Source organism: Castor canadensis, chromosome X, assembly GCF_047511655.1.
Source record: "Castor canadensis chromosome X, mCasCan1.hap1v2, whole genome shotgun sequence".
In the NCBI taxonomy this organism is placed as follows: domain Eukaryota; kingdom Metazoa; phylum Chordata; class Mammalia; order Rodentia; family Castoridae; genus Castor; species Castor canadensis.
In genome coordinates, this window is record NC_133405.1 from 121,146,730 (window position 1) to 121,162,210 (window position 15,481).

Consider the following 15,481-nt stretch of genomic DNA (forward strand, 5'->3'; position numbering starts at 1 on the left):
TTGGACATTATTACTTCAGATATTTCTTCTGCTTTGTTTTTTGCTTGTCTCCTTCTGATATTCTGATTGCATGTATATTATACCTTTTGATATTGTTCCCCTACTCCTTTCCCTGACCGTAGTGTTTCTAAATGATTTTCTTCTGCTGATTATGTTTGCTTTAATTTTCCTTAGGCTAGACAAGAAGACCAGAGAGGGCTGATGTTCCCTTCCCTCAAATATAGGGGAAAAAAAGGCCTTGCTCTCTGACAGTCTTTCCTCTGGACAGCAGGCCTTGGCCAGAACTCCTAGGGGATCTTTCCCAGGATGAGAATCCTGTGGAGTTCCTAGAGCAAAAGCCCCAACAAGTCCAGATGTGGGAATAGCTATTTGCCCTGTTCTGACTTTGTTTGTCCAAAATTTTTGTCCACAATTTTTTTGATGTGGAGACGATAGTGACAACTTCTAAGCTTGTTACATGTAGGAACTGAAATCGAAAATGTCTTGGCCATTGCTTGTATACCATCTTTTATTTTTTGGAGGGACAAAAAGCAAATAATTTTAATACTTTATTTGTTTTTGCTTTACACATACCCCAAAGAAACATGCAACACTGGTGGCATTGAACAAAATTCTGAGTCCTAAGACTACACACTCCTTTGCAACTGGTCCTATAATGGAAGACCCTTTCATCTCACCTTGATTATTTATTATTGCTCCCACATTATCTTCAAACTAAAGAACCATACCACCTTTTCTCTGACATGACTTTCGTGTCATGCTACATATTCTTTCCAAGCTCTGGTTTGCCTTTCTTGACTGTGGTCATCACCACATCACCCACACCATTCCTTGGTCCCTTCCGTAGAGCTAATACACAGATTGTGGGCTCCTGTGTTGTCAGCACAGTTGATCATCATTCCTTCTGTTTTTTTTATTGTTTTATTATTCATATGTGCATACAAGGCTTGGGTCATTTCTCCCCCCCTGCCCCCACCCCCTCCTTTACCCCCCACTCTGCCCCCTCCCTCTCCCCCCACCCCCTCAATACCCAACAGAAACTATTTTGCCCTTATTTCTAATTTTGTTGTAGAGAGAGTATAAGCAATAATAGGAAGGAACAAGGGGTTTTGCTGGTTGAGAGAAGGATAGCTATACAGGGAGTTGACTTGCATTGATTTCCTGTGCATGTGTGTTATCTTCTAGGTTAATTCTTTTTGATCTAACCTTTTCTCTAGTTCCTGGTCCCCTTTTCCTATTGGCCTCAGTTGCTTTTAAGGTATCTGCTTTAGCTTCTCTACATTAAGGGCGACAAATGCTAGCTAATTTTTTAGGTGTCTTACCTATCCTCACCCCTCCCTTGTGTGCTCTCGCTTTTATCATGTGCTCAAAGTCCAATCCCCTTGTTGTGTTTGCCCTTGATCTAATGTCCATGTATGAGGGAGAACATATGATTTTTGGTCTTTTGGGCCAGGCTAACCTCACTCAGAATCATCATTCCTTCTGGATGACCCAGGGAAATCCAGACTTTTGCACCGCAGAACCCACCATTTTGAAAGCCAGAAAGGAATAGAAAGTTGTATATCTTCTTTGAATTGCTTGCTCAAATCTTTTGCTCACTTCAAAAATTGAGTTATTTGCCTAATTATTAAATTGTGAGTTTAATACATACTAAATAAAAGTTCTTTATAAAATATGTGCTTTATAAATGTTTTCTCCCAGGCTGTAGCTTGCTTTCTTATTTTCTAAACTGTGTCTTCAAAGAGCATAGTTTTAATTTTTTGGCCAGGTGCAGCTGTCTCATGCCACTAGTCCTAGCTACTTGGGAGGCTCAGATTGTGAGGATCACAGTTTGAGGCCAGCCTGGGCAAACAGTTTACTAGACCCCATCTCCAAAATAACCAGAGCAAAATGGACTGAGGTGTGGCTCAAGAGGTAGAGCAGCTGCTTTGCAAGTGGGAAGCCCTAAATTCAAACCCCAGTTCCACAAAAAGAAGGGTTTTAATTTTTAAATTTTATTTATTTTGTGGTGCTAGTGATAGAACCCAGTTCTTTGAGGATACTAGGCAAGTGATCTACCATTGAGCTACACCTCCTAACTTTTCATTTTGTTGTAATTCAATTTATCCTTTTTTTCTGTGTGTGTGGTTCATACTTTTAATGTCTTCGCTAAGAAATCTCTGTCTAGTCCATGATCACAAAGAGTTTATTTTATAGAAGTTTTACAGATTTTACATTTAGGTATATGATCCATTTCAAGGTTCTTTTTTATATATGAGATAGGATCAAAGTTTTTTCTTTCTTTTTTTGGCAGTTTGAATTCAAGGATTTGTGATTGTGCTCATGAGGCAGGTACTCTACCACTTGAGCCATACCTCCAGTCCTTTTTTTCTTATTGATTGTTCTGGCATTGTTTAATTTTAAGTTTATTTTTAATTGTGATAAAATATACATAAAAATTATCATACTCATGTTAAGTGTATATAGTTCAATGGAATTAACTATACTTGCATCATTGTGCAACTAATCTCTAGAACTCTTTTCATCTTACAAAACAGAAACTCTACAACTATTAACAATTCCCTATTTCCTTTTTCCTGAGCTCCATTCTTTTTGTCTATAAATTTGATTGCTCTAGGTAACTATGCAAGTGGGATCATATAGTATCTTTTTTGCAATTGGTTTATTTCATTTAGCATAAAGTTCTCAAGGTTCATCTATGTTGTAGTATGTGTCAGAATTTCCTTTTAAAGGCTGAATAATATTCCATTGTATGTATGTACCACATTTTACTCATCCATTCCTCCATCAATGAACACTTGAATTGCTTCCACCCTTTGGTTACTATGAATAATGCTGCTGTGGAGGGTACTAGTCTCTCTTTTTTTTAAACACCAATATCTATCTTATTCTTTTAAAAAAGTTTTTTGGGCTTCATTCTTTTAAAAAGCAATTTTTAAACTCTGAAATTACCTTGGCATTTTAATTGAAAATAAATCCCCCACATACATAGGGGTCTATTACTGGATTTCCTATTTTGTTCTATTTATCTGTTTGTCTATATCATGGTAATAGCACAATGTCTTGATCACTGTAGTTTTACCTAAGTCTTAAAATCAGAGACTCTGAGATCTCCAACACTATTCTTTTCAAAATTATTTCGGCTAATCTAGGTTTCTCATTTTCATATCATTTTTGGAATCAACTAGTTAATTTATACCAAAACACTCGCAGGAATTTTGGCTGAGATTATATTGAATTTGTAGACTATTTTTGAGGATTTCTCAGTCAGTTTGGGCTGCTCATAACAAAATACTTTAGGCTGAGTAATTTATAAGCAATAGTAATTTATTTCTCACTGTTCTAGAGGCTGGGGAGTCCAAGATCCAGGCTGTAGCAGGTTCAGTGTCTGATGGAGGCTTGTTCTTCATAGACAGTATAGGACATCTGAGTGTGTTCCTCTTATAATCATGAATTGATATAGTTGTGTTGTCCACAGTCATGAACATTTGTAAGTGAAGAAGTTCTCAATAATCCTTTAATTTGTAGCCCTTCCCACAAAACAACTTCTTCAGGATTCACATTTGATGGTAAACACTCTCTTTTGCCTTAGTAAGTGAAAGGACAGAAAAGAGGGAAGAGAAAAGGAGAAAGATACAATGAAGCAGGCTCTCAGATTAAGCACAGAAATCTTTCATCATGCCAGGTTCGCTAGCAAACAACAAAAAGCCATGCAAAAGATATAAAGGAAATTGCAAAATGTATCCTGTTCAGTCTTTCTCCAGGTCAGTTCCACAACAAGTAGACAGTTTTTCTGTCTGTGAAAAGTGTCTGTAAACCCCCAGTGAGCCATTAAAATAATTGCTATGAGGTGGGGTAGGGAGGAAACAAATTCTGAATTAATTGGCTTATCACTCTGATAGCTTAGAGGAGTTTTGTTAATCAGCTAGTATATCACAAACTTAAAAGATATTTATTGATTTGCAGCTGGCTTGTTTCACCAAGTTTCTATAACTGAAACTACTGTGGGCCTAAAATAAAAGCTAATAAGTTCCAAAGGTCCTTTCTCTCCACAATTTCTCAATGCATATATTTTTCTTTGATGTCAATAGTTCTCCAGATTCTCCATTCTTAGAATTATTGTTTCCAGTTCTTTCTTCTAATTGACAGCATGGAGTTTTAACTCAGGGATCCACACCTGCCTCCAGGAGAACTGAAAAAAAATGACTGTCACCATCAAATCAGATGGCTTTTCTTTTCGGTATTCTCTTATCCACCCAATGCCACATTGAACAAGAAGAAAACAGTGTACTCTCAATGGCAAATTGGAGTGAACTTTCTCTCACTCCTGTTCTACTGAACTTACTCCTGTTCTACTGAACTTAACTGGAGGCAATGGGAGATGCAGAAAGAACAAATGATAGACAAACATGTATAAAGCTGGGGCCAGGTGTGCTGGGTGCTCAGATGGAGACACACAACAGCCTCATTGCTTCTTTTCTCTAATGACTCTTCTTTTACTTTGCTTCTTTTCTCTATTATTCTCTTCTCTATTCTTTAAGGCCTTACTCCTTTACAATTCCTTACCTTGTTTCTAAAGTCTTCCTGTTTTGTTCTTTAAAACCTTCCTTCTGAAGTCTTTCTTTAAAACCTTGCTTCTTTTCTATTCTTTAAAGTCTCTTTCCTTAGACTTGCTCTGTCCCATGCTTTCTCTTAGCTTTTTCTTTAGCATAATCGCTCTTAAAGTCTTGGTCCTTAGATTGCACTGTCCCATGTTCTCTGTAGCTTTTCTTTACCTTAGCTTTTCTAAAGCCTATGTATAAAGTTCTTGGTGCAGACTTGCACTGTCCCATGTTCCCTTTAATCTCTAGCATAACTCAGCCACAGCAGCAGTGTCATTCTTGCAGCAGCCCCACAGCAGCAGCCAGCCAATCAAAATTCCCCATCAAAAAACCTCATGTCCTTCTTCATCAAGTCTTTTATATCCACTGGTAAACAAGGAGGTAGAGCAACAGTTCTCAGGGAGGGGCGTGACATTGTAACAGGAGAAACCTCTCTACTTCTCTGAATGTAAACAACTTAGGAAAACAGCTGTGCTGCATCTCGCCTTCTTGCTCTCTTCTGTGGCTGGGGCTGTGCCAAATTCAGCCTGTAGATTATTAGGCACAGCTGTGCTTATGTCAAGTTCTCATAGGCTTTTCATAATCCACCCCCCACAGCAAATTATGTTCACTAACAAAATGTTTATTAAACACTTAATATATGCCAGCCACTGGTTTAGGCACCAGAGAGTATCAGCATTGAAGCAAAGTCCCTGCCCTTACATTCTGCTGGAAATGACAGCCAATAAGCCAATAAATATAATATGTCCCTTGGTGATCGGTATTATGAAGCAAAACAAAGCATGATAAAGGGGAATAGAGAGTGATGGACTAGGGGTAGGAAAACCTATTATTTAAGTCAGGGGAATATTGAGTTTAATAGCACTCATATACTGACTTGAATTCCAGGAAAGCTGGTAGTGTTATAATTGCCTTCATTATGCACCTGGCTTCATGATTGGCACAAAGTAGATGCTCAATAAATCCAATGGAACTGGTCTACTGCAAACCACTTACATTCTACTCTTGAACTTGGATATATATTGATATCATGTGGGTGGGCTCTGATTCCAGTCCAGATGTTGGAAATGCAAAGTCCATGCTTCATGTTCCTTCTTCAGAATTGTTGACAGCTAATTCTAAGAGATCAGGAAAAGTTAAAAGGTGGGGAGTCACAGGTACTTAGTTCCCTCCAGGAACAAGGAGGCTGCCATCTCCTCATGTGTTCCCTGGCTTCATCTCAGGGCTAAGACCCACTAAACAGCCTTGGGCAAAGCCATCAGTCAAACAGTTTCTGCAGCCCAGCTAACTGACAAACACATGACAAATCATGAGGGACAGTTTCCAAAATGTGATTAATTTAATAATCATTTTTAAAGCAACTACTATGTAGCTCAGTGGTAGAGCTCTTGCCAAGCATGTGCAAGGCACTAGGTTCCATCACCAACATTTCAAAAAAACAAACAACTACTATGTACCTCTTGGTACTATGCTAGGGGTAGAACAAACTATTTCACCTCAGTTGAGAGTCTCTCAATCACTTAGATTTGGAAAATAATATTGTTCATATATTTAGAAATGATCAGACTGACTGCCTGTTATTAACTGTAATTAAAATTACAGGAAAATGCCAACTCATTCATTTCCACAGTGACTTAGAATACCTTTAGCTGGGCCTGCCTCTAACATCTGTGGGATCAGGGCAAGAGAATAAATAGAGGGCCATATATCATAGGCCTAAATATTTAAAGGTTTGAAATCATGCTACCCAATTGTGTGTATGTTTATCTGTGTGCGTGTGTGTCTGTCTGTGTCTCTGTGTGTGTGCATTCCATTTGCACAACTCAGGAAATATCCCTTGTAAATTACCTAGGAGGTCAAGTGGCTTGGAGTTCCTTGCTAGAATAGTAGCAAGGAACCCCTTCTCTGTTCCATATCACAGGGTGGATCCAGCCCAGATCTCCTCATTTTGTTTAATCTTCACGATTGAACAAAACCACCCTTTGTGCCTAGGGATGTACCATTCTGCTGCAGTAAGTTTACACTGGGGAAGTAGCCCTAAGGAAGAGGTCAAATGGCCCTGGAAGCAACCTCAGGACATTTGGACAGAGAACTCCAGGGTGTTAGAGAAGGTGGATAGAGGTCCCTAGATGTGTATTCCATTCCCTTAGCCCCATGTTATAGGTGCCAAAGCAAGACCCTTCAAAATGGGACCAATGAGTATGATTCAGGATATCCCCCCAACTATCTAGAGTTGAGTTAAAGCATATGGCAGGATGTAGATAGGTTACATGCAAACATTACACCATCTTACATAAGGGACTTGAGCATCCACAGATTTTTTTTGGGTACTGGGATTTGAACTTGGGGCTTTGAAGTTGCTAGATAGGCATTCTGCTGCTTGAACCACGCCTATAGTCCTGCATCTGCAGAGTCTGATGTCTGAGGGCGGTCTTGGAATCAATCCCCTATGGACACTGAAGGACAACTTAGAAGTAGATGATTTTTCTTGATAGCTGAGCCAGACTTCCGTCAGTTTTAAAGAAATGTATTTGGGTTGCTTTGTTTGTGTGGCATGGAGTCGGGCTATCACTTCAATGGATACAGTGAAATCACTCTGGAGGAACTCGTGTGGCCAGGACTTGGACTTTTTTTTTCATTTTTTACTTCGCTACCTAGAACCCGCCTTGGAGTGTAGCTCACCTTCCATGGCCAATCTCACCCTCTTTGGGGGGGACATGATCTGTGGGGGATAAGAATGAAGAGGAGGAGAAGCCATAGGAGGGAAGAAAGAAATATCTACTTGAATCTGAAAAGAGAGTGAGAACTACAGAGAACTGTGAGGAAAGACCCCCATACAAACAGAGTATCTATTGTCCTCTAAACTGCCCCTACTGAGGACTCTCTCCTAATAGTCTCCCTATTATTTGGAAGAATAAGCAAAGTCCAGTCAGGGAAGCATCTGGCACTGCTGAGAGAGAAGTGAGGAAGTAGAGGCCCAGGAGGAAGAATGGGAGAGGCACCCACCTTCAGTCTGAGACACCCAGCACAATCCAGGTGTGGGAGAGGACAAAGAAGCTGGTGGGGAGACCTGTAGAAAGCTACTTGGACCTCTGTGGGCCTGGGGCCACGGTTGGTCAAGAGAGTCAACAGTTGGGAAGATTCTGGACACTAAGTGAAGGAGAGAGAGGACAAGCTGGGACCTGCTGTCACCTCTGCCTCTGTTTGTCACTACACCTTACCACAACAACTTTTGGGAAGTAATGACTCCTGCTTTACTCCTGCCTTCCAAATCTCACACAAATTCCTGTGTTGGCTGACTCTAACTCAGACCCTTAAGGGAAGAAGATCCCAGAAAACATGATTCCAGTTTACCAAGAGGGCACACTGCACACATCACACTAGGACACTCACAGCAGATGTATTGACAGTTGTACTAGCAACCGACTCAGAGAAGGGGCAGGATGGATGGATGGACAGAAAGGCTAAGTATCCTTTGACCAATCAGAGCACATCTTGCTGTCCTGGAGACTAGCATGTAGGAGAAAGCTACTAAGAATTGTCCTTCTGGAATGGAACTGAATCATTTGTTAGTTGGCTAAGGTGAATTGAGGTAGACAGCTGTTTTTGTTCTGAACTGAGGTAAGTCAGTAGCCAAGTGTCCCATATCACTTTGGTGCAGTCAGGTTTAAAAAAACAAACAAACAAAATCCAAAAAACCCTTTTCTCAGAAAGGTGCATGCATATTTAAAGATACTTTTAGCACAGAGTTATCTGAGGAGACATTGCCTTAACACAAATTATGACTCCAAATTGCTATAATGCACAAATTCACTACCAATGGTGTTTAGAATAGCTTCTTGGAAGGGATAAATGCGTATTAAATTCAATTAAAATACATTTGAGTGACTTATTTTCTCCATCTTTATTTTCCCATTTAAAGAAAGTGCTGGGTTATATATTAACACTTCAAAGTTTTCATTACTTTTTTATCTCAAAAAAAAAAGAAAGAGAAAATGTTTGTCATTCCAAGAGCATAATCAGTCGAGCCAGCACACAATGACATAGTTAATTCACCAATGGAATTTGTTGCCATAGCTCCAGCAAGGGACAGGGTAGATTAAACAATGGCCTTTTTCACCACTGCAGCTTTCACCACAACCTGCCTGTCCGTGCACAACAGGCCATCATAGTGCCAGTCCACAGCACAGCAATTGTCAATGAAGAACAGCCCGGAGGGGACAAGAAGACTCTTGTGGTGAATAAGGCAAGAACATCAAGCAACTTAAATCTCTGCTTATCCAATAACTGGATACTCCTAGTTCCTCTGAGCTTATCTTTAAACCCTGGGCATTGGAGGTTGGCTTGACCTTTGGTCACGTGCCCAGGGAAGTCTGGAACAACAAAAATTTCATCCTGTGACTGAAAAGATTTCAAAAGGGAAGAAGACTCTAGAGAAGAGGAAAAGAAAGTCAGGAACAGGCATGGTGGGTCACCAGGAATGCAGCATGGAAAAGAACAGCAGGGACAACAGCACTCCCAAATTCTCGCACAAGGTAATATAGATGCTTTCTTGTTGATTTTTGCCTCTTTGAATATCAAAGTTAGTTCAAAAAGTAAAGTCCTCTCTATCTGTGAGTGTGATGGACTCGTGCCACTTAATAGAGTCACACTAAAAATGGAAATATTATCCTATCTTAAAGTGGTAAAAAAAGAAAAATGAGATGTGGCTAATATTTCTTTATCTCCATAGGAAGTAGGTAAGCTCTCGGGACAGATTTAGACAACTTGCTTTACCAAAAAAAGTCATGGCTTGGGTTTAGCTCAGCAGTATTGCATGTGCTTAGCATACATGAGGCCCTGGGTTCAATCCCCAGCACCAAAACCAAACTAAAAATAAAAATAAAGTCAAATTGGTATGAGGGAATGTAGGTAGTTCAAGGCAAAGAATGATGTTGTCAGAGCCAGAGGACATTAGAAAAATGTTTAACAAAATTTTCATTATTCTATAAAATGAGAGATTCTAGTAGAAATGTTACAAGATGCTGATTGGAACATCCATTTCTGAATTCCATGCTATGCAACTATCAGATGAATGAGGCCATCTTATGCAGTCTTTTATTGGGGGGGCGCCCAGAAAATGTGCATTTGAAGGAGAGCTTTCTAAACTAAATGAGTTATAGATGGAGAAGTGCAGGCAGTGGGGCAAAGTGCTAAGAAGGACTTTGGATAATGTGAAGAAGAGATTTAGGATGAGGGGCTGTTTCCCCAGCAATGATGTCATTTCTCTGCTTAACAGTAAAGTGAGTTTCATTAGATTATTTTATTGAATTAATGGAAGAATCGGGAGGCATTTATTTATTCATTCATTCATTCTTCATTCCAAAAATAGGTTTGAAATGGTATCAAAACAGTTAAATTCAGTAGTCTGTTTTTGTTTTTCTTGAGGCCTAGGCTGGCCTCAAGCTTGCTCTATAGCCCAGCCTGATCTTGAATTTACAATCTGCCACCCCACCCCAGCTTCCTGAGTGCTGGGATTATAGATGAGTACCACCATCTCCAATTTAAATTCAGTTCTTTTTTTATTTGAAAACAACATAATTTCTTTATTGATCAGATTCTAAAAGGTAGATCAAAGCATACGAAAATATATTACTATGGAAGAAAATGGTACACTTAGATTTTTATACCTAAAATGCTAATATATAAATGTATATATACTTATTATTCAACTATAAAATATCTACATTTTTTCCTTAAATACATACTTTAATCTCTACTTACTTCTCTTTCCTCACACTTTTTTTTAAACCCAAGAAAATCTATTTCCCCTTTTATTTTACATTTTCTTTGATCACTACACTGTGGAAAGACTGCTCTAAATTCTATGCTTATGATGTTTTTCTTCTGGAAGCAACATATCCTCATTAGTTTGCCAAGATTTTTATTTTTTGTTTTGCTTTTTTTTTCTATTTGGGTGCTGGGGACCAAACTCAGGGCCTTGCACTTGCCAGGCAAGTGCTCTTCCACTGAACTAAATCCCCAACCCCTGCCAACATTTTAAAATTCAGTTCTTGACTGGTAGAGATATGGAAAATTGAAATGATCTTTCCATGTGTGAGTCATGAAGAACTAAATCTGTGCAAATATCACCCTGTACTCCCAGACCCTTTGTGAAGAAAAATAGACAAAGCCCTCCAATTTCATGGTCACCCGATTGCATCACTTACCATCATCATAATGGCTGGCATTTTTAGTCCTTAATAGGTGTCATTCACTGTGCTAAGTACTTTCCTTGCCTTATTTCATGTGATTACATTCATCAAAACGACTCAAGTGAGGTAATTTGTGCCTCACTTCCTCCCAGTTAAATGGGATGGGTTTACTTAATTGCCTCCGTGGGCAATAAAATGGATAGCATTATTAGTTGTAACAATAATAAAGAAGTGACAGCATTAACATTTTTATCATTTTTTAAAATTTTAGTTCTTGATGTATAATACTTTTCTCACCTAGGGGAACCTCAACTTCTGTAAATGCGGTTTTCTGATGGTTGGCATTTTTGTTCGTCATTCATTGAAACCCCCCAAATGACCATTCCTGACTATTGCTAATGGTGCTGCTTCGTAGCCAATATTTATAGGTATGGCTAAATGTTGTACCTGAAAGGTGAGGATAATTATGAATTTAATAATATTTTGGCACTCTCTAAGAAGGGAAAGTTCCTTTAAGTGAGAAAGTTGGTTTTTGAGACAGGGTCTCACTATATAGACAGGGTGGCCTCAAACTCCAGATCCTCCTGCCTCAGCCTCCCAAGTGCTGGGATTACTGATGTGTGATACCACACCTGGCTGAGAGTTGACTATTTATTTTCCATATATTTGAGTTTAGTATTTGGTTGGCACTTATTTGTAGATAGGAGAGTGTCCAAACATTATCCCAATTCCTCTTACCCCAAATCCTGTGAGGTAGATATTGTTTGTATTCTCATTTTCAAGTGAGAAAATTAGAACTTCCTGAAGTTAACTAAATTATCCAGGGTAGTAAGTAAGGGGAGAACTGGAATTCAGGTTCTTAGAATCCAATTTCACTTTTTCTTTAAGCCTATACTGTCAAATAAGGTACCTAGTAACCACATATGGCTATTTAAATTTAAATTAATTAAAATCACACTTGCCATGTTTCAAGTGCTCAGTAACTACATGTGACTAGTGACTACCTTTATTTGGACAGTGTAGTTATAGGATATTCCATAATCAGAGTCCTATTAAATAACACTGCCTTAAACCATAATATCTCTTTTACATATGTTTACACATGTCCTCAAAAATATTGCAGTTCTGATACAAGTAATATGGATATAAAATTTTCCATTAAAATCTCATTCATTTGAAGTCTCCTCATTTGCATAGAACCAAGTTAACTTTGATCTGCAAATTAATAATATAGATAAGAGTCAAGGAGACTGTTAAATGCACTTCAGAGACCAAAGATTTTTAAGCACCATCAAATAACTCCAGAAGCACTCACTTAGATGAAAGCAATTGATATGATAATTACACATCATTTTTATTTATTCATTAAAACAGGAATCCCCTAAGGTGCCCTTGTAGGAAATAATATGGTTAGCTTAGTTATTTCTAGTAACCCTTTTGCTATTTCTAAATTCTATGTGAAATCATTTTATACTACTGATTTACCTTCCTCTCTTCCTCTGGTTCCTATAGTAAATTGGTAACATAAAATACTTTCACCTAATTCTAAAGCTCTCACTTCTTCTACTATATCTCATGATTCCCTGGAAGGGGTGCTTGTGTAGGCCCAGCATAGAGCCTGGCACATAGTAGGGGTTGGATAAATGTCTGTTGATTGACTGACAGAGACAGTTCTTTCTCCACAGAAAATACATGAATCAAATGGGAAACTGTCTCCTGGCTTTTTAAATTTTTCTATCTCCTTTACCAGTCTTTGCTGCCAAGTCTTCATGGTGAGATAAGGGCTTCCTGTTTGTGAGAAAGAAATGAATCCTGGGCATTCAGGACGGGGACGGGGGAGTGTGGAGGGAGAGTGCATTCTGGCCAATGGATTTGGAAACTAAATCTGCTAACTGCTTGAGAAGGGGGAGTTGGGTAGCAAACATGTTGCCTTCCCAAGACACCAGTCATTGGCTCCATCAGTCCTAAAATATTATGCTGAGTGCATTGTGCTACTGTGCTGGTTCTAAGTAACAAATAAGATAGAAGAGAGGATTCAAGTTGTTTAGAGAATGGCACTTGTTGTTCGTGTGTGTGTGTGTGTGTGTGTGTGTGCACGCCAGGCCCTTGCACATGCAAGCGCTCTACCACTGAGCTACACCCAGGCAGCACTTGTATTTCTAAATCTTTTACTGAGGTGATTTCTCACAGCTTATAACAAACATTAATAAGAAACATTAATTAAACATCATAATAAACATTAATGCTTTTTGTATAGCAAAACCGAAACCTGATTTCTCAATTTAGCAGTAAGCTTCAAGGAATATCGTTTGTTGCTTTCTTGTCTTCCTGAAGGAAACTTTCTAGCCTACAGGTCATATAGGAAGAAAAGAAAAATTAATAGAAACAATGTAAATGTGCATTAAACATTTAGTCTTTATCTGGAAGGAATTAAACAAATTAAAAACCCTCCAGATTTATGAACTTCAGATGACTGAACATTTTAAAGCCACCCAAAGGGATAGTAGATATTTACATGTTTACTTTTTATCCTACAACGTTGTTAGACATTTCCTCCTGTCTCTAATCCCTACACATGAATCCTAATATGGCAGGAATAGGCATGTACTGCACAGCCTTTGGCTAATTCAACAGAGTCTTTGTGTGGTAGGATGATGCAAGGGTCACAGGTCCTCTTAACTCAAATTAGCAGATATATAATCACTACCTTAGTTACTCTGTTATTTCTCCCTCTGAGCATTGACAAGGTGGAGCACACTCTTCGGAATCTGGCTCTCCAGAGTGCACTAACCTCTCTCCACATACCTAACTCCTCACACCCAGTCCTCTAAGGCAAATCGTGGTGATTCCCTAACTCCTCCAGGGCTCATGGAAATGGCTCAATAAGCATGCAAAAAGATATGGAGTAGGAGGGGAGCCTTTTGTGGGTCTGAAGTGAAACCTAGAGTTTCCCTGGTCTTTCCACACTTGGGAACTATGGGGAGAAAAGGAGTCGAACTGGTTTCACTTATTTTTGCCCTTTATTCTTAAGGACTTGGAGACAGCTCTCAAATACCATTGGGTAAAGAAAATGGTGGAACCAGCATAAAATTAACTTGGCCCCATTCTTACAATGAGGCCTTAATGTGTGAAAATACACCTTTTATTTCAATACTGCTCCAGTCATTACAACATTTTCAAGTTTTCTTTGTCTTTCCATGGATCACAAATTCTCTCTCTCTCTCTCACACACACACACACACACAAACACACACACTGCTGTTTTTTCTTTTCTTTTCTTTTTTAGTATGTAGCCCAGACTGGCCTTGAACTCGAGTTCCTCCTGCCTCAGCCTGCCAGGTACTGGGATTGCAGCCTGGATAGTTTACACAATATTCAATTAGACTATGTAATTACAACCACAAGTAAAATAGGCAGGTTTGCTGTATCTTGGAGGACAGGTCTTGGGAAAAACTCAATTAACTCTTAGAAAATGTGCAATTCATATAGTGTATCAAAAGCATCCAGGAATTCTCCAGAGTAGCTTACCTACTTGCTGGAAGCATTCAGAGTCCTCTAGAGGAGATGGACAACTGGCTAATTTGGCAAGTTGGTTAACTTGGAGATTGTGTAAGGGAATCACTGTGTTGTTCTTCAGACATAAAGTGTTAAAAGAATAGTAATCTGGATGGTTGGAAATCTTTTTGTGTTTGACTGTATGCCTCAGGCCTACTGCATTATGTACCAAGCACCTACTTACTTTGTGGTAGGCACTCAGAAGATGCAAAGACACATTTTTAAAAACATAATTCACATTTATAGTGCACAATTCAATGGTTTTAAATACTTCTACAGAGTCCAACAAACTTGACCATGATTTAATTTTAGGAAATTTTTGTCATCCCGTAGAAGAAACCTCATGTTCATTAACAGTCACTCCCTATACCCCCAAAACCTCCAGTCTCAGGTAACCACTAAACTGCTTCCTGTTATATGGATTTGACTATCATGGATGTTTTGAAATCAAGGGAAAATCTGAGTAAACACTCTAGACCTAACTTGCTTCACCTGCTCTTAGTTAACCTCCATTCACCTTTTCCCCACACTTCAGTAAATAAATATCACCAAGCCCTATCCTCAGGGAGGTGGATTTGAGACTTGGCCTCATCTCTCCTCACATTTGGCTACCTTATGAATAAAATTTCTCTTTTGCAAAACTCATAGTTTCAGTGATTGGCATACTTTGTGGTGGGCAAAATGACCCAGTTCAGTAACAATTTCATAGTAGTTGAGTCATATACTATGTAGTGTTTTGTATCTGGCTTCTTTCACTTAGCACATGTTTTCAAAATTCATGCATGTTATAGCATGTATCAGTGCTTCATTCACTTTTATGGCTAAACAATGTTCCATTGTACAAACACATCACAATTTGTTTCTCCATCAGTTAATAGACATTTGGGTTGTTTCCATTTTTTGGTTATTGTGAATAATGCTGCTATGACATTCGTGTACGAGAATTTTTGTGGACATATGCTTTCAATTCTCTTGGGATACACCTTGGAATGAAACTGTTAAATCAAATGACAATTCTGTTAAATCTTTTGAGGAAGGGCTAGCAACATATGAGGGTTCCAATTTCTTCATATCCTCACCAACACTTGTTATTTTCCAAGTTTAAAAAAATTACTATTTAGTCATCCTAGT

General features: G+C 38.8%; 1 protein-coding gene across 2 annotated transcripts in view; it reads left to right on the forward strand.

Annotated features, from left to right (window-relative positions):
* Positions 1–8,749: 8,749 nt before the first annotated feature.
* The window catches only part of Pcyt1b (phosphate cytidylyltransferase 1B, choline), a 158,767-nt gene continuing 152,035 nt past the window's right edge, over positions 8,750–15,481 (forward strand). The window contains exon 1 of one of the 2 annotated variants that reach the window (XM_074063308.1): positions 8,750–9,136. In XM_074063308.1, the coding sequence (XP_073919409.1) occupies positions 9,065–9,136 (72 nt within the window). In that variant the 5' untranslated portion in view covers positions 8,750–9,064. The remainder of the gene's footprint in view (positions 9,137–15,481) is intronic. The other variant, XM_074063305.1, reaches the window with a different exon arrangement.